General features: G+C 40.9%; 1 protein-coding gene across 8 annotated transcripts in view; it reads right to left on the bottom strand.

Annotated features, from left to right (window-relative positions):
• Window positions 1-1,326: 1,326 nt before the first annotated feature.
• dtnbb (dystrobrevin, beta b) overlaps window positions 1,327-24,075 on the bottom strand; it is a 33,959-nt gene continuing 11,210 nt past the window's right edge. For 2 of the 8 annotated variants that reach the window (XM_071498365.1, XM_071498364.1), the window contains exons 10-20: window positions 23,240-23,364; window positions 16,524-16,598; window positions 12,171-12,261; window positions 10,818-10,906; window positions 9,813-9,926; window positions 7,936-8,032; window positions 7,557-7,577; window positions 6,106-6,265; window positions 5,781-5,870; window positions 5,519-5,572; window positions 1,327-4,961 (exon numbers count right to left, since the gene is read on the bottom strand). In XM_071498365.1, the coding sequence (XP_071354466.1) occupies window positions 4,936-4,961; window positions 5,519-5,572; window positions 5,781-5,870; window positions 6,106-6,265; window positions 7,557-7,577; window positions 7,936-8,032; window positions 9,813-9,926; window positions 10,818-10,906; window positions 12,171-12,261; window positions 16,524-16,598; window positions 23,240-23,364 (942 nt within the window). In that variant the 3' untranslated portion in view covers window positions 1,327-4,935. Of the gene's footprint in view, window positions 4,962-5,518; window positions 5,573-5,775; window positions 5,871-6,105; window positions 6,266-7,556; window positions 7,578-7,935; window positions 8,033-9,812; window positions 9,927-10,817; window positions 10,907-12,170; window positions 12,262-16,523; window positions 16,599-23,239; window positions 23,365-24,075 lie in introns of those variants that run through there. The other 6 variants (XR_011693666.1, XM_071498367.1, XM_071498369.1 and 3 more) reach the window with 6 other exon arrangements.

Below are 24,075 nucleotides of genomic sequence, written 5' to 3' on the forward strand. Positions count from 1 at the left end.
CATACAATACCTCAGTGAGGAAGATGTCTTCTACTTTACATTACTTTACTTGAGTCAAAATATCACTACCTGAGTAAAAAAAATACTCAAGTAAAAGTACAGAAATTAAGAATCAAAAGAAAAAGTAGTCATTATGCAGCAGAATGGAGTGTTATAGAATTATGTATAGATATAAAATCTAAATTTGCAAAGCCACATTAATGTAAAGAAGTAAAGTATTTCCTGTTGAAATGTAGTTAAGTCTAAGTACAGTGTGGTGTAAAATGAAAAATCCTTAGCTTAAGTACAGGATCCTCAAAATTGTACTTAAAAACATGTATTTTAGTAAGTGTTCATAGTTATATTCCACCATTACAGTATATTATATTGCACAAAAGCCACTGTTAACATTAACTATAGATAGTTTCTAACTTTAATTGCTAGTTTTACTTTTTAATTATTACACAGTTATGAGGGTAATAGGTAAGTCAAAGCCTTGTTTGACTTAAGTCTCATGAAATACTAACTAATGAAGGAAACATGTCCATGTTCAATATCAGCATGATTACTGTGAATGTAACCTGATGCCAAACAAATGTAAAATAAAATGGTTTGGGGAGGCACAACTCACTGTACTCACTCAACGAGATGTGATGAGTGTGATTGTGGCTTCACAAACTGCGATTCGTAAAGTATTGATCCTAATGTCAAAATAAGGTGCTTATGTTTCCATGTTTTAACAATAACTAAAACATTTTCTGTCCATTAGATATGAATGAACTAAGTGTCACATTCTCTGAAGTGACTTTATGAATGACAATGATGGAAGTGGGTCGAAATCTATAACTCAAGTGTAAGTGGTCTATGGTGAAATAGTAGTATAATATAAGTGCACTTACATGTATACTTAAGTATCAAAAGTGAATGTACTCACAATACAGAATGATCATATTATATTGTCATTATACTAGTATATTATTATTGATGTATTTATGTGTAAGCGGTATTTTTATGTTGCAGCTGGTTGAGGTGGAGGTCATTTTAATTATTTTATGTTATTGTGTAGTTTATTATGTAAGGAAGCATCATGTTTTAAAACTTGAACATGTTCTGACAGAAGTTTTGAATTTGCAAAGAAAGTAGTAACTTCAGCTGTCAGAAAAATGAAAGTACACTCTTTCTTGCTGACATGTAGTGAGTTGAGGTTAAGTCGTAGAAAAGGGAAATAGTCAAGTAAAATACAAGCGTCTCAAAAATATACTTAAGTACAGCCCTTGAGTAAGTGTTTGGTGACGATTAATAAAAACAAAAACACAATGGCAATAATGACATGACAAATCAAAGACATATTTTAAATCTTTTTAATATATCTCACATTTGATTTATTTACAAAAGACAGTGGCTTTGTGACATAAAACTATGTTTTGTAAAATCAACATGAGAAACAAATATGTACCAGAAGCAGAACCTTACAGAACACATACATAGATAAATAACATCAGGGGAGCGCCGTCGTCGAGGTTGTCCTCTTTGAACATTGTCTCTCTGCAAACAATAAAAGGATCACAATGTATGCACCTCTGTATGACTGGCTTATATATATTACCCCGAGTCTGGTCTGACAGGGTATATACAGTATTGCCTCCGCATTGGTTTAAATGACATCAGTGACTATCTATCAGTAGATCTGGAATGTGTCTTCCATCTTTATTAACTATTAAATGTGAGGTTTTTCCAGCTGTTTCCAGCTGTGGAAACCATTAAATGTGAACATCTCCAGGCATTCTGTGAATAAACTATGGGCAACAACAACATACTAACGCAGATATACTGTGATATATACCTGTAATTTGTATGACACACAATGTCTGCAAACAGTTTGGCACAAATGTAAAGGCTGAGCATCATTTTCCTGCAGAACACTTTAAATAAATGAATAAAATCTCTACAAAGTCACAGACCAAAACGCAGACATAAAGGCTGATAGATCATCTTATTTGCTGAATGGTTACTTTATACAGCACTTTACAGAACAGCTACAGGCACAAACTGAAAGAATCAAAAAGAGAGAATGTTTTGCATTCAAATGTGTGGCCGGAAGCAAGGGGAAGACAGTAACTCCTTAAATTTTTACTTTTGCATTTTAGTAATTTCTGGACCTGGGCTGTGTTTGGGCAATTATGCAAGTGTGAGTGTGCACGTGACTCTGCGTTGTGACAAACTCATTACAGTGACTACACTCCACTAAACCAGAATAAGAACAATTATGGTGACATACAGCAGAACAGAGAGCTGAATGAAAACATCACATTTAGAACGACAATAACAGAGGAGCCTCTTTTTGTTCTTTTTCTTGACACAGTGTAAGAGGTTGTTGAAACCTTAATACTTAGCTTATAGGATGGGCTTACTGTACAAATCTCTATAAACAAAAAGCTCACACTTTCTGTGGTCTCGTTCAGTCAGACTTAACCTATTACGTCCATCTGAAACTGCTCCCAGGCCTTCATCACATTGCGTTTACTAAAAACCAGACGTAGCTCATTTTTAGTTGGAGATGAATGGCTACCCTGAAGGACAATAAACATTGAACCAGAGGACAGGAATGTAAAGGTAACTTGGACCTCTCTGTCTGACTCAAAATAAACCTTCACAGCTACCTCCGCTGACACAGATCGCTTTGCTTTTCCATGAAAGACACAAATTCACACACAGACAAACAATAACCAACAACATGCTTCACCAAATAGCACTTCAGAAAAACCTCTCCCCTTCTTATAATCCACATTCTTTACCCAGCATTTAGCCACTTGCTGTAGTTTCCTCTAAAAGAGTTTCATTCCAAAAGGAGACAAACTGACTGGTGAAATGAAAGTGAAATAAAATAAAATCTTAGGACAAGGTCTGACAAGCAGTTTTGAGGATGAATTCATCCCACATAGTTTTAGAATGAAACCCTTCATTTTAAATCATTATTGACTATTCTTGTAATTAAAGGACATCACGATCACATTTCACCTAGAAGAGCTCTGCAGTCCCTGAGCACCTACCGTCATTGCACATAAACATTTTCGATATTCCTTTATGAACTAAATAAAGCTATCAAAGCATTTCCTACTTGCTTACAACTACCTTACATCCTCACATACTGTGTAAGTGTTCATTTTGTAACTCACAACTGAAACGCAATGCCTATTATTATCATTACTATTAAACATCCTGAGGTGCTTCCCTACACTTGAAACAATAAAATACTGAGGCTACGAACTAGTCAGTGTATTTTGGAAGGAGGCACCGTGCTGCGTTGAGTGTTACAATGCCCTTCAGGTGGTTCAGTTAAGTTTCCATCGGGAGGAAACAATGAGACTCGGCTCGTTATTGTGTTTGGAGTAGCCCCTCTCTTAACCGCACAGCCCTCTTATTTGCAAGGGTGGCTCGCTGGGAGCACAGTAGCAGCAGCAGTACAGTAGGAGACTCGCTGAGTGTGTGTACATGCACGCAGTATTCTGGAGAGCAGCTCATGATTTCCTGGTTAAGGTCAGAATGGAGATCGGCTGTTTATTTGCATCTTCATACTGCAAGAATGGACACAAGAGTAGAAGTAACATTACCATAAATTTCCTTGGTGTCCTGGCATCTGTTGAGAGTTAGATAAGATCATTACCACTCTCATGTCTGTAAGGCCATCATGAGACAACGGCCTGCAGCCAGTTAGCTTAGCATAAAGACTGAAGGCAGGGGCTGGCCATATCTCGTTTGTTTTATCTCGTTCAAAAAATGAAGCGTAGTAACGACAATTTGTGGTTTCCGGGGAGGTTATGTTGCCTGCCTCCCAGTGACAACAAAGTCACTGTGCCTGGCCAAGAAATAGTCCAGCACAGCCCCCCAAATATATAATGTGTCTATTATTGAGCTTCACTGGTGCTGGTAGGTGGATTTTATTGTCTTTGGACAGAACCACGCCAGCTGTCAAGTCAAGTATCCAGTCTTTGTGCTAAGCTAAGCTAACTGACAGCTCAATATAGCCTTATATTGATTAAAAAAATTTTTTTTTTTACCTACAAGATTTCATAAAATTATTTTTTTAAAAGGCTCATTGCATTCTGCTGAAGCCTCTGGGAAGTCTCTTTCTACCTCCTGACAGAGCCAGGCCAGTTTCCAGTCTTTACGCTAAGTAAAGCTAACCGCGTCCTTGCACCAGCTCAATATTTAATGGCCAGACATGGGAATGGCGTTGATGCCCTCATCTAAAGCGAATGATCTATTTCCCAACGTGTTGAACTGTTCCTTTAACTGAGACTGCATCATGTCCTGGCTGACCTCAGACTGCAGCTCCAGAATGGGGATGTGCAGTAAACACTCTCAGCGTGAATTCTGAGGCAGGACACTTCTGACACCCCAGCTGTCATCATAAACCCACAAAGAGCTGGCATAGCATGGTACAGTACCTAAATCCAGACATGAGTGCAACTTCATGCAAAAATAATAATTATAATAATAATTAAAAAAAGAAAGAAAGAAAGAAATACTAGCGCTAATCATACAAAAGCAATGACAGGGAACATGTGTTGACAGGAGGTCATCTCCATGTCCCAAGGTCATGTGTTTACAGTATCTTATATACAGAATGACCTGCTGCAGTGGAACAGTTGGGGGACAAAGCACAGCAAGCCATTCCTTAGCAGTCATGAGGGAAATCATTGGGTAATTACAGCAGTTTTTGTTTACAGGACAACAAACACACTCGCTAATTAGACACATCTTGCTACCTGCAAGGTGTGAAGAAACAATTTTTTCACATAGTGAAATCCTGTTAGATTACAGCATGCATTACTCTACGTGCTAATGCCAGGGTTGTTGTTGTTGTTGTTGTTGTTGTTGTTGTTGTTGTTGTTACTGATTCTTTCCAGCTGATGACTGTATGTCCTTACAGGATGGGATGGTGTTATCTTTCCCTCAGTGCTTCTGTACTCTCACTGTGCCTGGACACACACACACACACACACACACACACAGAGGAGCAAATTTAGTGTTGCTGACAGCCTGCGCAGCCTGGCTGAATTAATAAAAAAAAAAGTATAAATGACTCTGTGGCAACGTGCCTAATTGCTTCGCTACTTTTGGACGCAGGGTTGCAGCAGCAGAACATTGTAAAGAGCCAAACAAGTATATTATTGGCTGGTAAATATTTTTGCTACAGCCCAAAAAAACAATGCAGTCGATATCAGTTCTCTAGTTGTAGAAAATAAATGTTCTCAAGGCAGCTTGTTTCTATAGCTACGATATCTCATTATCTCGAGACAACAATACTGTAGTTAAGTTAAATGTGCTTCACATAACATTAATTAATTATAGTTTCTACTTTTTGTTCTTCATTCTGCTTCAGCTGAAAAAAAAAGAAAGGAAATATTGTATGTTTATGCTTTGTCAACCACACATTCTGTTTTTGAGTGGCTCACTGCATGTGCTTTATATAGTATTACTGCCTTTGAAAGACTCAGCTAGGACGCTACTGTTATTAGCAAGAACCTAGACTCACCTCTGTCCCCGCCGTTCCTCATGTTGGTCTCCTCGTCCTCTCCCCCGTCATCTACTTTAAAAATAAAAGCCCGGATTTCAGTGACAATGTTTTTGGTCGTGTTGTCAAAACTCAAAAATCCAGAGGGGATCATATCAGAAGCAGATGTAAGAATGATTAAAATTAAGAGAAAGATAAAGCCTTTAATAAAGACTCAAACCCAGGAAACGTAACCCAGATGGTAAAATAGACTTGTATCATGAAACATGTGTTGTAGACTAACCCGAGTGGAGCTCTTTCACCAGAGACGACATGGTGTTTGTGATTGAATCAGCAGCAACTAATAGATCATTCCGAAGATTTCTAGGTACACCTGGGAAACAGAGACATTTCAAATCCAAATTAAAAACACACACAGTTCCTGGTTTTTCAGTGCAACCATATGGTTTAAACAGGCAAAGGCAGATGAAGCTCGTGTTCACTGATTACTATTCCGAAATGTCCCAAGTTTTTTTCCACACCAACATTAATTAATCAGTGTGTCGTACATTTTGCATGAGTTTGTAATGAATGCTGTTTTTTTTTTTCAGGTGCTGGTTCAGACTCACCCTGAGCAAAGGCCTCCAGCACGTCCCCCCCCACCCCCGCCAGGCAGTCCTGCGGCGTGTGAGTTGGGGTGGACCCAGCCGAGGTGGAGCGTATGGGCATGGGCATGGAGCAGCCTGCACCGTGACTGGGGGAAGAATGAGGGGAGCCTCCAGACTGGGACTGTAAGATAAAAAATACACCCACGAGAGTTACAGCATCATCAGCAAGTTGTTTAATCTTCAAAATGTGATATTTACTTTAGTCTTTGACATTTACATGGAAAATCATTCTGAAAATAGTTCTGTTTGCTTCTTTTTTTGTTTATTGACCTGTTTAATCTTTCAGCTCAAAATACAGGTTACATGCCTGTTTTCATGACTTTTTAAAAGTTCTCACAATAATTTGGGGTAGATGGTCTTCAAATATGTTTATGAATTAGGCACAACCTTAATTTCCGTCAACAGTATCAGACATAAACATTATTCATATGTGTTTGATTGTTACAAGCACAAAGACACGAGTCGACCAGTGTTTTTAAACCTATCCTCACTGGTGCAAAGTTAAATAACAGAATATCTTTGTTTTTCTTTCATACATACTGGATAGTCTTCCAATTGAAAAACTTTAGTGAATCTGGGGTTCTGATGGAAAGGAAAACAGAAAACAACTTAAACCCAATTAATCTCCTCATCAACAAATCCAGGTCTGGAATGACTGCGCTTCAGTGGAAGATGCTGCAGTGCAGTCACAGATTGAAGCTTTAGGAAGAAATGACCTTTTTCCTTTTAAAGGTGACTTTATTAAAACAAACACACACACAGATGTGACCCAAAGATCTTAATCCTTTTAGGGAGAACAAACAAAAACAATGGTGCGAAGGCAAGAAAATCTGGTAATCCAATACTGGCTGGCTATACTCTGCGTCTCTATAGTACACCTTTACTGCATCGAGGGGTAATGGGAACCATGTGTGGGTGAGTGACTGGGGCCTGTGCTGAGTCGGGAGCTATATCTCACAGAGAAAGGATCACTGTGTGTCTCTGGGACTTGTGCAGGCCCTGGTCGATGGCTCGGAGCCAGGCAGCAGATGGCCAGCCAGACTGCAGTCACATTAGAAGGGAGGTTGTTAGTGCCGATGAAAGGAACAGGTCCCTGACATTTGGGCTAAGAAAAACACAGTTCTCTCCACTTGTTTGGACCGAGGACATGAGAAGCCTAGTTTTAAAGATTGTGTCTCATTCCGTGGTTTGAGTTTCGCACGGTAGTGATGCAGTAGCCTGCATAGGCGGACTAGATCAGCGTAACCCAGTTAGATAGTGGAATCCTATCATCTTTCCTAACATCCTTCTTAAAATCTATTATAAAAACTTCAATCACATCTGTGTGAAGGAGGGTGTATAGAAGCATTAAACTAAGTGCTGTGGCTTGAGCCAGGTATTGAGCCCGGCAAACTGAATTAAGGGCAACTTACAGCCTGCTTCTGCTCCTCATCCTATCAGCCAGCAAAGGTAAGCAGAGAGAGAGAGAGAGCGAGAAGAGTGAGAGCAACAGAATTAAAGCAGTGAAAGGAGAAGAAGAAAGGGATATCTGCATGCACCATACGGCACATTAACATAACTTAAGACTGCTGCAGTGTCGTGGTCTTCAAGAATTTAACATGTCAGCATCTCATCTCATCAAACATGCCAGCAAGCTTTAAAATCCACACTGTGTAAGAAATATTAACACTGACAAAAGCTGTGACGTGCTAAAGAAGAACAGCAGAGCTACATTTACTGTGTATGCATGTGTAGTTTGGGAGGTTAATACAGACTCAGAGGCCTTTTCAGGTGATCAGGTGATCGTCTTACCTTCAGCAGCCTCATGAGCCCCTCCAGCTGCACCATCAGCTCCCGTCTGCTCTCCTGCAGGGCTGACATGCGCCTCTCCAGCTCGTCCTTCCTGTGTCTGTAGCAGAAGGAAAGAGTTTAGGGATTAGCATTAAAAAAACAAAAGGCAGAAGTGCGACTTGGATTTTACAGTAATAAAACACGAAGCAGGTGTTCCAAAAAAAAACAAAACTTTGTTGCCTTTGGTGAATCTGTTCCTTTTAAGTGAACAGTTTGGAGACACATGTTTGCAGATGCTTTCACATGCACATGTATGTGTGGAATGCGCAGATGTACGTGCGAGTCATGTGGCATTTGCATCGTTTGCATCATGCCTCTGCACTGCACTGAGCTCCTGAGGCTCCGCTCTGGTATTAAAATATTCCGCTAGAATTTATAACTGCACCCATGGCACTGCCACAAACACAGTCACTGTCATTAATCTGTCATTGCCTCCCTCGACACTGTTTTTCCCCCCCACTGTGATTTCTCTCCAGCCTTTTATTTTACAGTTATCACTTAATTTTTCCTGCAATATTAGACCATAAAAATTGGCTTCTTTTCCACATTTAACATTAAGCAAGTGGCTGAAAGAACCAATATAATGGATTTACTCTGATATACTGTGGTGTACCTGGCACCCAAATGTCTCTAAATGAACATAAAAGATTGATCTTATTTTTGTTACTTACATACACAATAAGTAAGCATGTACAGAGGGTAATAGAGGTAGAGTTGAGTGGAGAGGGAAAGAATACTTGTCCGGTTTCAAATTGTATTAAATTTAAATTAATTGCTGGGGGAAAAAAAGTATTTTGTTTTCCATTGATGTTGAACTGGCCCCTCTAGGAAAGAAAAACCTGCCCCCAGGTCATCTGAGTTTGAGAACATGTGGCCGTCTGACGATTCTGTCCTATTATCACCCCCTGGTGTCCACGGTGTGTAACTGCATTCTGAAAAACTGCCTTGATCAACTGTAGCAATCATCTGTCTGGCTGAAGTTGTCCTATCAGGACCTCACAAACATCTGCAGACTGTAAACATCTGTGCTGTGCTCTGTGTCTCCGGGCTGAATAAAAGCGATATCAGAGCTGTCCAGCCCGGCTCCAAACACACGCCACAGTCTGTGATAAAGGAGTTACCACTTGATAATATCCTGGTCTAAAGCCTGAATCACAAACAGGCTCAGTAAGCTGAATAACGCTTCCAAACATGTTTCAATTAAAACTGGGAGAAATAATAACTGGAACAATTGTGTCCTCCAGTGATATAAACCAATTAATTTTACTGTGGAATTTCTCTGCTTCTCCACTTGTACATATAATTAGTTTTCTTTACCTACAACAATTCTTTTACAAGCCAAAGAGCCAATGTAAGGATGTAAACATTGAGAAAAATATTCAGTTACATCTGCTATAACTATATATTGAGGGATAGCCTGTAATTTATGATATAAACAATCAGCTAAATATAAGATTTTAGCTTTGTCAGAGCTGTTGACCTTAAACCTTACTGCTGATTCATTATTTAGAGCAGACAAGACAAACAAGGAGTCATTCAGGGCAACAAGCGGTGTAACACGTCCTCACAGGGTGAGTCTCTTCCAAGAAATGAACCCAAGGGTCTCAGCGTCCTGCCAGCATGATAAATGCCCACACTGCTAATTCAAAAACAGCCTCCTGAATTAGGAAGACATTATTTCAACTTGAAGAATGAGTTCAGCTAACATAAATACACCAGCCCTGCAATGGTTTTACTACCCGATTGCCTTAATATATATCACTATGTCTTGAAGAAGATGCACTTGTGAGTGGTGCAGTGAGGGGGGGGGGGGGGGGGGGGGGGGGGGGGGTTGATACCTGAGGAGCCGCAGTTCAGTCAGAAGTGTGGGGTTCTGCTGGGCTTTTTCCGGGGTCGGCTGAGAGGCCTGTTCATGCTCCAGCCGCAGCCTCTGGATCTCCTGGAGGATCTCCCTGAATAAGTCAGACAACCAGTTCACTTAACCAGTCATACTGAGATCTTTAATTAGCAGGTGAAGTAGTGACACAGATATGTGAAAATACTCAGTTACAAGCAGCTCATTCAAGTCCTGCGTTCAACATTTTACTCAAGTTAAAGTACAGAAGCGTTATCTCCAAAATATACTCTAAATATTAAAAGTAGAAGTACTATTCATGCAGAAAATCTGTGTTTTTATTAAACAAATTAAACAATTACATCATCATTATTATTGATGCATCAACATACAGGAAGCAAACTGAGCTGAAACTAATCTTAAAGGAAAAGTTCAACATTTGGGGAAATATGCTTTTTCAGTCTCCATTCCACTGGTTGCCTGACAACCTCATGACAACGACAAGACCTGCGGAAGTTACCTACCAGCCGAGAAACAGTCTGGCATGTGAATGTGACACAGTTTCAATAAGTGAGCCTTAGAGGTACTGGCAAATACTGTTGGTCAGAGCCAGGCTAGCTGTTTCCCCCTTTTTCCAGTCTTTATGCTAAGCTAAGCTAACAGACTGCACGCTGTAGGCTTGTATGAAGCAAATCAGTGTATTTCCCAAAATGTCAGACCGTTTCTTTAACTATTCTACATTGTGCTTGGTTGTTACATCTGTAATAATGCATCATACTTTAACATGTTAACGTGAAGAATCTGCAAAGGAACTACAGCTGTCAGACAGAAGTACAAATCTCTGACATGCAGTAGAAATATTAAGTAGCCACTGTAATAGTTGTGGCTTTAGCGCAGTACTTAAGTGAATATCCTCAGTCACACCACTGCCAGCCAGCCAGCCAACTAATCAGTACAAAATTATGATTGGTTTTTAATGAATAAATGACATTTAAATGATGAAAGGTACCTATTTTTGTTCTCCAGCTCTGCAATCAGCTGTCTCTGCTGCTTATTGGCGTCGAAGTTGAAACTCAGATCTGTTGGAGGACATTGTTGCTGAAAAACAAAATTACCATAGAGTGGCATTAACAACGGTGTGCAAACAATAGTGAAAGACCAACAGCTACCTTCTGACCACAGCGAGCCGTAATGACGCTCTGCTGGAGACTGATTATGTCTCTGCATAAACAAAGATCCATTTTAGGTCACCACAGCTTTCTTTATCCTTCAACATTAGTCAGACTGCCAAGTAGAAATCCAATTAAACCCTAACCCAAAGTAACCCAACATTAATACTTTCTGCCTTAGAAAATTTTTATGTCAATAAAAAAAAGGTTTATAAGCTTTTTTTAAACTTTCATGCTTATTTAGTCACAAATATTTACTGTTTCAGAGAAATACTGAAAATCTGAGGCCAAATTAAAAAGTTCTAAAGTTCCAGTCCTTAGGATTTTTGTGAAATCAATCAATCAGATTTTAGTTTGAGGTTGGATTTAACGTATTTACATTCAGTTATTATTTCCCTGTATAGTATTTTATTAGTAGTGGCAGAGTGCGCCATGCACACACTGTAGCCAGACTGCCTACCTATGCATAGGGAATTCACAGGAAAACAATCCATGCATGTAACACAGTGTAATTTAATCTCAAACATCAGCCTAAGTGTTTAATGCAGCCAACATCTCCTGCTGCAGCTGCTTCGTTATTTGTCACTGTGGACGGTTATTTTGGACATTTTTTGACAGCAGATTAGTTTTTAATTTTTTGCAAGTGAGTAATGGAACGAGAAGGAGAAGCTGTTGATGCGACAGGCTGCGCACATCCAACTCCTCAGCAAGAAAACCAACTCCTTTTACTGTGTGTGTCCTGTTACTCATGTCATCTGCAGCATGAAATCAGACTCAGATATTATTGGCCAACCTGCTCCTCTGTTGTATTTATGATAAAGCAGCTGCTTAAAGAGTGTCTGCTGTTGTATTACACTGTATTTTCTGTTCCTGTGTTGACCACAGAAATCAACCAGGGCTGAAATCTTAATGATTACAATTTTAAAGCAGATGACAGGTGTTTTTTATGTCATGGTGTTTCAAGAAAAACGGTCCAACAAGTTCAATTGCTGGAAAATAAGTTGCCTCTTCTTTCCCATTCCCTGTTATTTCTGCACAATTTGACTTGTAAGTGTGAGTTGTCTCTAAACTGCGGCTTCAACGCTCAAGTTCTCCAGCCACAAATGAAATGCATAACAATAACTTGTCAAAGCATCGAACGTGAAATGCAGGTTGACTGAAGACCACCACAGGGCGTTCTGCGAGACACTCACTGTGGAGTTGCCCGCCTCAGCTGCCAGGCGGGCAGCGTAGCGAGCGATGAGGCGGTGCTCTTCATCTAGCCGGCTGGGACTCTCCAAGACACTGCCCGAAGTCAGAGACAGAGAGATACATCACCCACACACACACAGACACACACATGTACAGCAATACTGACTCTAATGTCAAAAGCTCTTATGTAAGTAGAGGGAAAAGTTTGTACAGACAGACAGATTATGTAAAAGAATTTGCATTAAACAAAACTTTATAATTGAGGTGACCTTAATATTATGACACTTGGCTTTGAGTCCGGTGTTGACAGACAGTCTGAGGTAATTGGTCATAACAATGAACGGAGATGGTTAAGAGAGAATGCAGCGTGCCAAATGCATTTGTGACAGTGCCAACGCCCGTCGTGGCCATTTCATCGCTGACTGGAAATGTCAAATACGGCATGAGACTTTAAATGATCATGGGCGTGGCATATGGCGTGGACAGATGACAGAACATAGGCTGTCCCGAAAGGCACGGCAGCCTGAAATGAGGAGGGAAGGAGGGCTGAAATGATGCTGGGTGCTATCTAAATCCCTGACTGGAGAGAGAGCAATGATTAAGATCGTTAAACACAATCTGGCTTGAAACACAACCACGGTCCCCGCAGGGTTCACTACCCAGGCCCAGAAAACACAGCAAAGCAGCCTTTTAATCAACATTTGTATTGAAACCTTATCTTTCTCAAAGCAAGATCAAAAATGAAAAATGCGACCGGTGTGATGAAATAATTTTAGCTGCCCCGACTCCTTCCTCGCTTGTTTCAAGAGTTTTCTTATTTCAGTGATGGTTTCTAAAAAAACTCTGCAGATCATCCAACCTTTTATGATATAAATATAATGTCACCTGACATCAACTTAATTGATCCGCACCAGCAAAAAAAGTGAAATCAATCCACAAACTGTCTTAGCGCTTGTTTTGAGGAGGATGTCAAAAAAAAAATCTTCTTAAAGGGAACACTTTCTAAATAATTTACAGCCTCTTCCTCAGGCTGAAGCATAGACGGAGCCTGAGGTTTCTTGCAGGATTAAAGTAATACATTAACAGACACCAGGGAGCTGCTCGGGTTGGCTCAGGAGAAGCTGTGACCCTACACGGTCTCCTGGAGTTGGACTGCATGTCTGCATCTCCAGGCTATGAGTCTAGATGCTGCTCCTGGCAATACCTGATGATCTGTGCCAGGTTTTAGACAAAGATGTATGAACTGCCCTGAAGCCCTCCTGAACTGGCATCTTTCCCAGGTATTTCCTCTTTTTTAGTTGCACATGTGAAGTGTTTTGTTTTTCTCAAACACAATATCTCAGACATCTTTGTTAGAAATGAGTACACAACGCTCTCAAACACGGTTTTCTGACTGAATCTATGACTTAAACTAAAGGTCAAAACTTTGTGAGGCCAGAGATCATCAGGAGAGGTGAAGCATCTTGTCTCTGACTGCAGCTTACTTTAAACCTCCCATATAGTATGAAGTGAGATTTCCATGTCTTTTTTCACTATAGAGCAGGTCTAGGTTCAGTATTAGTATGTATATAAGTATGTATGTATATAAAATGCACACAGCCTGTATTCAGAGCTGCCGTCAGGATTTCCGTAACTTTGTGCTGTCACAACAAAGCAACGAGTGCTCTCAGCTATGCACTAAGCCTGGCCCACCTGGACCCATCATCCAGCCTTGCAGGATTTCCTTTCTCTCTTAGTGTTTATCTGCAATCTGCTATATTCGTATTAAACCACTCAAAAACACAAAGCCTCTCTTCCGATTGGCTCACGGACCTGTTGTTACTAGAGCTCCAGAGAGAAGCCTGAGAGAGGAGATGTAAAACTACACTGAGATGGTTTTTGGTTCTTAAAAACCACAATTATATCTTCTTACGGATATCAGCACTTCAAAATAAAACACCGGAAAAGTGTATAATATGGGACCTTTAACTTAAAAAAAAAAAAACAACCTCCCTTTTAAATCTTGTAACTTAAAAACAAAACAAAAGAACAGACTTTCTATAGGTTAGAGATCCACAGATACAATTTGCCAGATCTGTATCAGCCCTGAAAGTGACCTTATCACATACATCGCCCTTAATGTGACAGATCCACATTAAACACAGACACAAAATTCTGTGTCTCAACTACCAGTTACATTCTGCTGCTGAAAACCAACCTCTCTGTCTCATCAAGCTCAAGATAGCATTTTCTTTTTTCATTATTAAATTTGATCCTCTGCTGCCGTGGGTCTGCATGACTAACAGGTAATAAATACCGCGATGCTGGTTGACCCTCGGGGACGGGGGGGCAGGCTAGCGGTAAGCGATTGTCTATGAACGAGAGCGAGGTGGGAGGGAACAGATGCCATGTCAGCAGAGCAGACAGTATCAGAGCGCAGACTGTGATGGAGGCTGGACGCACAACACACACTGTCTTTCAAACAGCGCATTCAGTTTCAACTCTGCACAGTCATGAATGTGTTTTGTGATTCCTTCTCTTATAAAAAAAAAAAAAAAAAAGTGGAATTTGAAAGAGTGAACAAACAAAGACAGCACTGGCGCTGCTTTTCAGTTTGAGGCTCTTGAAATGAGGCAGAGCCACAAGGAGCTTTGCATTATTCAGCAGTTGCATCGCAGGCAGGCCAGTGCAGGGTGATTATAACAATAGATTAATATTCACAAGCCAAATGTGACACTCAGAGAGCCTGGTGGCAACCGGCCGTCTGTCCTGTTTCCGTTTCTTCACTCCTCATTCAACACCTTATCTACAGGTATCCACACTGACGCTCAACACAACCTATTTTGAAGCATCACGATGGCTTAATGCGCAATTTCTGCCCTAAATATGGCAGCTTTGTACCCCCCCCCCCCACCCCCCCCCCCCCCCCCCCCACCCCACCCCATAGGCAACAGCATCCTCGGTGCATGACATCTTCCCAAAGCAGCTCTGACTCACAGAGCAAAATGTCAAGACAAAGGTTATCAGGCTTCTTCATTACTGCCACAGCGAAACAAACCTCAGGAGAGCGTCGCCTTCCACTTGTACATGCTGCAACACGTGATGTCTTCCACTGACCTCCACGGGTCTGGCGGCGAGGCATCGTTTACCGCCTCGGGTGTCCCTATCCTGTCAGCTTCCCTCAAACCCGCTCTAATCTTGACACTGTCAGCCCTTGGAGACAATGCTGCACTGCACAAAATGCTCATCTCCACAAGAAACTTAATCTACTATTGATTGTTAGCATCTCATTTTTCTAAATGCAGAAAGGACATCTTCTAGCATCGTTAGATGATTACACTTTCTTCAAAACGTAATGTCGATTTCGAGCGTGACGTAAGGGAATAATGGCATGACCTCAACCCTTTGATTAAAACTACTCATTTTAAGCTTCATTCTTGCTGCAATGGACATTTTTTGCAGTGTGCATGCTGCCCTTCGGCTGCCTGGGTCCTTGGTGTACTGTATGATAACCCTGCCCAGAGGAGCACAAGTGGGAAAAACAGCCATTCGAGGTCTTTCTGAATCGTCTGCGGAAAGCCCTTTGTTCTGATTTCAAACAAAGACCCGATCTTAAACGTCGTGGCTGGTCACACCTCTATTATTTCTGTACAGCGGACAGTGATGTCTCTTCCCCTCTAATGTGTTGTGGGAAGCCCTGAGTCCCCGAGCAGGCCCGTCTTGCAAACACAAATTGGTTGGACGATGTGAGAGAGAGATACTGTACACAAAAGACAAAATTCACCCAGCACAGGCCTGCAGCACAGAGTGCAGATACATTACAGCTCCCCTCAGAGTGCTCTCCATTGTCGAATTCATAATCACAATGCTTCATTACCACTCTGAGTAAATAATAATAGAGGTGGCCTTTAACTGAGTGGGTTCTCGAATGAGAGGACAATTAGGCTGCTTTCACGGGGCCCTCGCCTGCTATCTGCTTACACGATAAGGCTCCAATTCTATCATAATCTATTTGTCAAATCAGCCCTTTAAGTAGGAGTGCTCACATACCCTTCATGACAGCGTAACAAATTTTCCTCTAAAAATACACTCACAAGGGCATGCTGCTCAGATGCAAAAATGTGTGTCAAGTGTGAGGGAACAAATAACATCTGTAGTCTGATTTGCTGCGCTATTCTTGTTATTGCCACTGATGAGAGAGAATATGTCACCTATTCTGAGTGCAGTTCTGTGTGATTAAAGGGACTTATTTTGTTTGTGCGTGCAGCTTAAACTGACATTTTAGGGGTAATCATGACAAACGTTAACCTAATTCTGTGGAATAAATATCTTTAAAAAGACATCATGCCTGGGAAGGGGGGGGGGGGGGTGCTTACCTTTTGGTAGGAGTAGGTGCCCCGGAGGACATGAGCATTGTGTCGTTCATGTTGTTGGCCACTGGTTTCGGCTGACTAAAAGACAAGATTAGAGGTCTTTAATGCTACACTGCAGAGGCCTGTGGTGCTTGTCACCAGGGAATGAGGGAGAGGGTATTTGCATTTTATTAATATTCATAGATCAGCGATCCTGACTTCAATTTCATCCAACTTTACAAAGGAGGGTGGGAGGGGAGGCAGGTAGAGATCATAACAAACTACTGAGTGTGGTGCACAGAGCAGGCAACACGTTGTACACGGGTTCACTTCAAATTCTTGCAAAATAATTGACTTTTCTGGGGGAACGGCAATTCAGATGTTTTCAGGCTATTAGCTTAAACCTAATTAACATGAGCAAAAACAACAACAGCAGACAAGAAATCTAATTAAACTGGAAGTCTGTGAAAAACCAGGAAAGGTGACATTGTGGGAGGTAATTTGTGAGAGTAAACAAAACGATGAGGTCCATCTGGCGGCTGAATCAGTGGCCTCCGACGGGCTCATCGCAGCCTAGACCTCAAAGTCTCATTACCGGATCAAAATATCTCCCTGCACATCTCAGGTGCTCTCCAGCTTCACACTTCACCCAGCACAGAAAATAGCAGCCACTCACGATGGCACTTGATTTCCATGTCTCTGTAGTTGCATTTCCCCGATCTGCACATAGTGTCTCCCTGTAATCATCAGCCCTGATTCATATTGGAACTGGCTGCTTTATTTAAAGCTCTCATTATCACATAAAAGCCAAAGCACTGAACAGCTTATAATGCTTATTTGTCCAATCAGCATTTTTTTTTTTTTTTTTTTTGCCAAATCAAACTATTTATATCCACATTGTGCAGAATACTGTTATCAGCATGAAGCACTGAGAGCCTTTCTTTTTCTACGGTGCAGCACACATAATCTTTTCTGAATATCACTGTGCCACTAAAAACAAAACAGAAAACTGATTTTTGCATCGCTAATTGTTCTCAAATAATTTGCAGTTATTTGTTCACAAACTAAAGTACATATTCCCTGAATTAACGTGGATGCTGAAGCGGGTTAACCTGTTCTTTTTTAAAGACATGCTTCATTTAAATATCCCTCAGGACTAGCCTAACAGATTCAAGAGAAAACCACGGACAGCCCTACATGTGTAATTCATCAGCCCTAATTTTTAGTTTCCGAGGCAATTTGCACAAACATATTCCTGCTAATTCTCGTGTTTCGGGCAATAAGACAATAACAAGAAAAGAGAAAAGCAACTGTCACCACTCAAAGCTGCACATGTTGCCCTGTGGTCTCCTTCAGAGGCTGAGAAGTAAGTAAAATCCTAATGCCATGTGAAAAATGTTTGCCTCTCAGTTCAACCCTCATTATGTTACAGTAATCCACCCTGAAGGCGAGCTCCAGACAGACAGCGAGACCCGAGCCGTCACACTTACCTCTGTGTGGAGAGAAAGCACCTGCCTGGCTGGCAAAATACATCCAACTGCTGCTGTTGCCAGATGCCTAACCTGCCCTCAACTGAGCAGGCGAGCATCTCAATGTACTACACTGCTGCTGTCTCCAAGGAAACTCGGCGGTCACGTGACTCTATGACGACATAAATTTTCTCTCTCTCTCTCTCTCTCTGTCTCACACACACTCTCTCTCTCCTCTCTGGAGCTCTCTGCTCTGAGTCTGTCCTTTCACCTCTCTCTAACACACTCACTGGAAATTAGGGAAAAGACATTTGCTCAAAATGCCTCAATTGCAACCTCTAAAGGAAAAAAAAAAAAAAAAAGCACAAATCTACTCTCATCCCTTCAGGAGAAAAATTTGCAATAAATCAGCCTCTAGAGTCTATAACTCCATTTCCATACTGTGTCTTAACTCTTCCCCCATTACCTTCAGCGAGTCACATAAGTCAAAGCTCTTCACAGCTTCTATAAATAATCATCAGTCCTTTTACGCAGTAGGGTGCAATAAAAAAAAAAAAAAAAAAAAGAGCTTCTTCTTACGTAAAAGCCTCTGAGTAGCTGTATTTCATTTCCCTCTAAAAAATGTGGATACTTTCTCACTCATTCGCATCAGTATCTGCAGCCCTCTGGTTCACTGACCGAAGAGATGTTGGTTGAGGACACACAGTCCACACACAAGACATCCAGCCGGTGTCCCAGAGGTCAAATGGGAGTGAGTCGACATAACATTTAGGAAGTATGAGATCAAAGTCTGCAATGCGCTATGCCTCGTTCTACCTGTGTGCAGCGAATGACAATGTAACACCCTTTCCTTGCACTTGGCAGCTGGCAGAGGTTCAGGGGGAAAATTAAGTCTGGTGGTGTTTCATACACACACACACACACATTCACCTTATTTCTGACAACGACGGATGCGTGGCTGCCTTCAATCGCCCTCAGCCAGCTAAAAATAATACCCAAACATGAAGCATCCTCTCCTGCTGGCAACGGCGGTCCTATTTCCCCGCGAGGCTGTCAGTACCTTGGCCATAAAAACTCGATGGATCACGCTCACAGAAAAGTGAATTACATGCCTGCCCTCTCCCATTTTGATGACACTGATGGAATTTGCATTGACCCGGAGAATAAAAGAGATGTAAAACAGTGGAGGGCATTTTAAAATGTTAAGGGATTTCTGGGGATTATATAGAGGGTGGAAAATTGGTTGCTAAATATTAAACATGCCACTGAAAGTCTGACGCCCAAGTGCGTGTTCCACATTAATGCAAAGTAAGGTGAGATGCCTATTTTTTCCCGACTTTTAGACTATTTCCCTGCTTTAAGTCTTTTGGAAGAAGCGGTGCTAAGTCTGAAGGTAAGAAGCCGTATCATAGATTTAAAGTTCCTGAGACAGACGGTGCATCCCAAACCCATAACTCCTCTCAAAAACACAAATCCACAAGAATCTCGCTGACAGTTTGAGTGGAGGGGAAAAATTCACAGCTCAGTTCGCTGTTAGTCTTTGCTCTCAGATGCCGGTAAATATTTCAAAACAGCATCAGAATAGCTGCACTTTGTCTGAAGACGACGTGAGGGGTTGGACAACTGGGAGACTCATGTCCGTTCGATTTGGGAGTTCTGATCAAACCTGAAGCTCTACCCTGATTCTGCCATTATTAGTCACTCACGGGCACTTAGTCAGCCCTCACACATACATACACACACACACCTGAGAGACCACGCTGATGGATGAAATAACACCTCTTCGCAGACAGCATTAATCAGGATTGGCAACTGGCTGAACTGGCTCAGAATACTAACAATACATGTCTCTGTGTTAAGTATCATCAATTAAACAGAGTCAAAGTAGAATAAAATTGGAGGTTTGGCCGTTGTCCTGTGACTAATTATCCGAGAGATCCCGTTTGAGGGAAGACTTCTGTAGCCACCAGGCAAATCAACATGAGAACAGTAGGCAGATAATTACAGTATTTACCTATAATTTCTCTTAAATCCACAGTTAACAATTATTCCATTACTGGGTTCCTCTACCTCATGACTCATGGCTACAAAGAGTGCAGAAGATTTACAGTTGGATCTAGAGAATATAGAAGTTTTTTGTTTCTTTTTGGGAAGCGCTTGCTTTCTTGCTGAGAGTTAGAGGACAAGGACAATGCCACTCTCTTATATCAAATAAGTATGAAGCTACAGCCAGCAGCCAGTTAGCATGTCTGAGCATAAAGCCTAAAAACAGCTTCCTAGCCTCCTAGCTATGTGGTATCAACCACATATTGTAAATGTAGAGAGAGTTATATGCTTGACTGTTACTTGGCGGAAAAGGTCGAGCCCATAGCAGCTGTAAAACACTTTGGTTTTGTATGGATAATTAGTTGTTTAATTATCCATATATATAACATTTCAAGGGGATATTCATATTCATGCTTGTAAACGTGCTTTCTCACCAGGAGGTGGTGATTGTTGCTTGACAAGGGCTTCGGCCATCATCAGAAAGTGAGGACACGACGAGAGCTAGCTGGTTAACAAGCCAACTAAAGACAGAGAGAGGAGTTAACACTGGTGTTACTTTCCACCGCTGGAGACAGGAGTTAGGAGTTAGCATTACAGGTACCTGTAGGTGGATTTTGTTGCTTTTTGACAGAGTCAGGCTAACAGTTTCCCCCTGTTTCAAGTCTTTATGCTAGGCTAGGCTAACCAGCTGTTGGCTGAAGCTTCAAACTTAGCAAAGCATAGTATCAATTCTCTCATCCTTTAAATGTTATAATCTCATATTATGTGTTATACTCCGGTCTGTACCTTTTCCCCTGTGTGTGTATTTTGCTGCAGATATGCATATTCTTAAAAAATACCTGTTTGTCATTTTGAAGACATGCACAGTTAAATATGGAACCAAAACTGAGAATGGCACTCGCTGAAGAATACCTATTTTCAGGTGCTGTCAGGTTAAAAACATCTTTTCACTGCACGGTTGATGAGAGGCGCGACTTAATCACCACACACAAATAAAAGCATGAATGCATTTGGAACCACAAATAGCCTTTTTTTCCCCTCCATCATCAAAGACCAAGACTTTTGGTAGATACCTTTCCTGCATCAAACATTACAATAGAGACAGAAAGACCTACAAACAACTCTCAAGGGTCAACAGTCACATCCATTATCCTAAAAGTCAGTGAACACACACACACACACAGTGCCACCAACCTTGAAATGCCATTTCGAGAGCATGACAATGCACTTTGTCCATTAAAGTCTTAAAGGAGAACATGACGACAAGAAATTCCTGGAAGCTCTACCCAAAACGTCCATTGTAGAGGTACCACAGAGAAATATATTGTCTGTTAAATAATACTTGCTGAAGTAAGAGTAACAGCTTTTTGTACTCTTCTGCAATCTTTGCTTTGTTTAATATTGGCTCATGTGACCTATTCGAGCCAATAAATGTTATTTTAATGAAACCATCTTAGAAATTTAAAGGAGAATGTCTCTTTGGTAAAAGTGTTAACAACCCATAGACGTATGAAACATGTCATGGGGCATTTTTGTAAATTGTCACAAGCCAAAATGGTTGGGAACCACTGATTTCCTATTTGATAATATATCATATTATATATCCTTTTTTTATGTAAAATCTTAATTTGAAAAGTAACTAGTACTTATACCTGGCAGGATAATTGTAGTGGAGTCAAAAGAACAATCTGAAATGTAATAAAGAAATATCAAGTACCATACAATGGAAATACTCAACTAAAGTGCAAGTATCTCAAATATGTACTTGAATAAAAGTACATAGTCACTTTCACCGCTGCAAATGACTTAAAAAAATAACTTATATATCTTTTAACAGAAAAAAATACTCAAACAGGACCCTTCATGGAAAAATCATTCAGAGAAAAAGAATTACAATGAAAGGCCTTTGTGCTACAAAATCCAATATAACCAAGAGCCCCAAATGGACCTAAGTCAATATTCTTGGGGCCTCTATCCTCTGAAATAATCAACATTGTAAAATAAAAAAAGAAAAAAAGAAAAAAACAACACGGATTACTGCTTGCTTAGGGCACTGGAGAGACATAATCCAAAATGGTTTTAGGCACAAATTTTATTTTAATCAATATTAATCTGCTCGTGTGATGTAATTTCATGCTACATAGCCTATACTATGCGGGCTAATCCAATCACTTCATCTCTCAGTTGGGGAAAAAACATCCTGGTCGACAGTTGATTCTCTACGTTGTGATTAATTGCAAATTTATGCAAATGTAAACTTCATCTTAAATGCATAAGTTTGGGCACAATGCAGAAAAATCTTCCCGCCAGTGGGCTGAGCCTGGATGTGAACACTGATTCAAAGATGATGGTATCTATCACGCAGTGAAACAGGAAATCATGCTGATGTATTTACGTTGCATTTATTTTTCTTGGCATTCACTGAGCTACTTTCTCCCCCTGTGATGTAGCTTATGATCAATTACTCACTGACACTTGCCAGCAGCAAAAGCATATACGGACAGCTTAGATTTATGGTCGTGACTGGCTATGGAACAGGATTTTGTTATGAAATGTGCCATGAGAAATGTTGAAAGCTCCAGTGAGAAAGTTGAGAGATTTCCTGTAGTCCCTTTAACACAATGAACAACTGAAATCATAGATCACTTTTTTAATCTGAAACATCATCAGACTGTGTCTTGGCGGAGGTCAAAAGCGTCAGAGTTTCAGTGCAACAATGATGAGAAAAATATGAAGTGGCCTTTGCGATGTGGACTACTGCGGATGCATCTCTGTGGTGGAATTGATTATGGAAATCGTTCCATTTTTCAACTGAAATGTAAATGAATGTGCAGGGTTTAAGACAGCAGCAGAATATAATGCATTTCCTATAATGACTTTGAGGAGCTTCAAAGCCCAGAGTGTGAGATTTATACCATCGTCCCCGTTTCATTGCCAACAGACTGATGAGAACGACAGTGCTGTTAACGGCGGCAGCCTCTGAGACTGCGTAGTATATCAGCATTTCCACGTTAGCAAATAATCAGGGGCTTGACATCTTAGCTGGCACTCGATCAGTCATGCAGAGGGAGCGAAATGGAAAAGATGGAGGCTGTTACATGATGAGAACAGGCCATAGATCATCAGCACACTGGGCCTTGCTGCGCTGTTAATCAACAAATCGGTCGGGTATCCCTCATTAATGACACAACGAGTGGTAACTAATGTCTTGGGAATGGCACTTACACAGTATGGGTGAGTTCCTGTGGTCTCTCAGCCTGCTCGGGGAACACAGGATGCGGAGGCTCTCCGATGGGGACGCAGCCTAGAGATTTACTGATTGCGTGGCTCAGCTTTTTGGCTGGAGACTTCTGTGAGGAGGGCAGAGAAAACAAATTATTGTCACCTTGTCTGTTGTATCTGCTGCTGTCATCATGTTTGAGTAGCAGAAACAGTTCTAAGCTGCTTCAGAAGCCATTTACATAACTAGGTCAACAGTTTGTTTACTGTGTCAAATGTGTGGATCAGCAGCAGTTTGTGCACACTCAGGAAGGGCCCGTATCTACTACTTCACAGGCAGTTTTGTTGGCGGCTGTAATCCAAAGTGCCCTACAGCCTGAAATCTGTAATGGAGCTTGGCCATTATGCTGCATTCATGTCACATGGGATAGTTAGGAAAAAATGTTTACTACACGTGTTTCAACATCAGACAACTGAAGATGGTTGTATGATTGCAGAATTGTTTGTGCGAGGGTGAAAAACTTGCATTGACAATATAACACCATTAAATTTAGGTTTAGGCAAGTGCCAAGTCAGATAAATGAGAGCTTTCAGTATCCTCAAATCTGTCATGTTCCTGGCAAGTTTAAAAAGTCTCTGCAGTCTCTGACTTCAGAAAAAGTCAGGCTAGTCCATTAAGGCAGGATGATCAGTGTAGCATGCTCCACCATTTAGGAAAATATAGCAGGATTTGTTGTCAGGGGGAAACATCTTAATAAAGTTTTAAAATTTTGTTTTTATATATGTAAATGTACAAAAAACAGCTTCCATTGTTTTAGAATGCTTCAACATGATAAAGAGAA

This window comes from Trachinotus anak, unplaced genomic scaffold, assembly GCF_046630095.1.
Source record: "Trachinotus anak isolate AG129_WGS33_773 ecotype Australia unplaced genomic scaffold, CSIRO_AGI_Tana_v1 ptg000015l, whole genome shotgun sequence".
Taxonomy (NCBI): domain Eukaryota; kingdom Metazoa; phylum Chordata; class Actinopteri; order Carangiformes; family Carangidae; genus Trachinotus; species Trachinotus anak.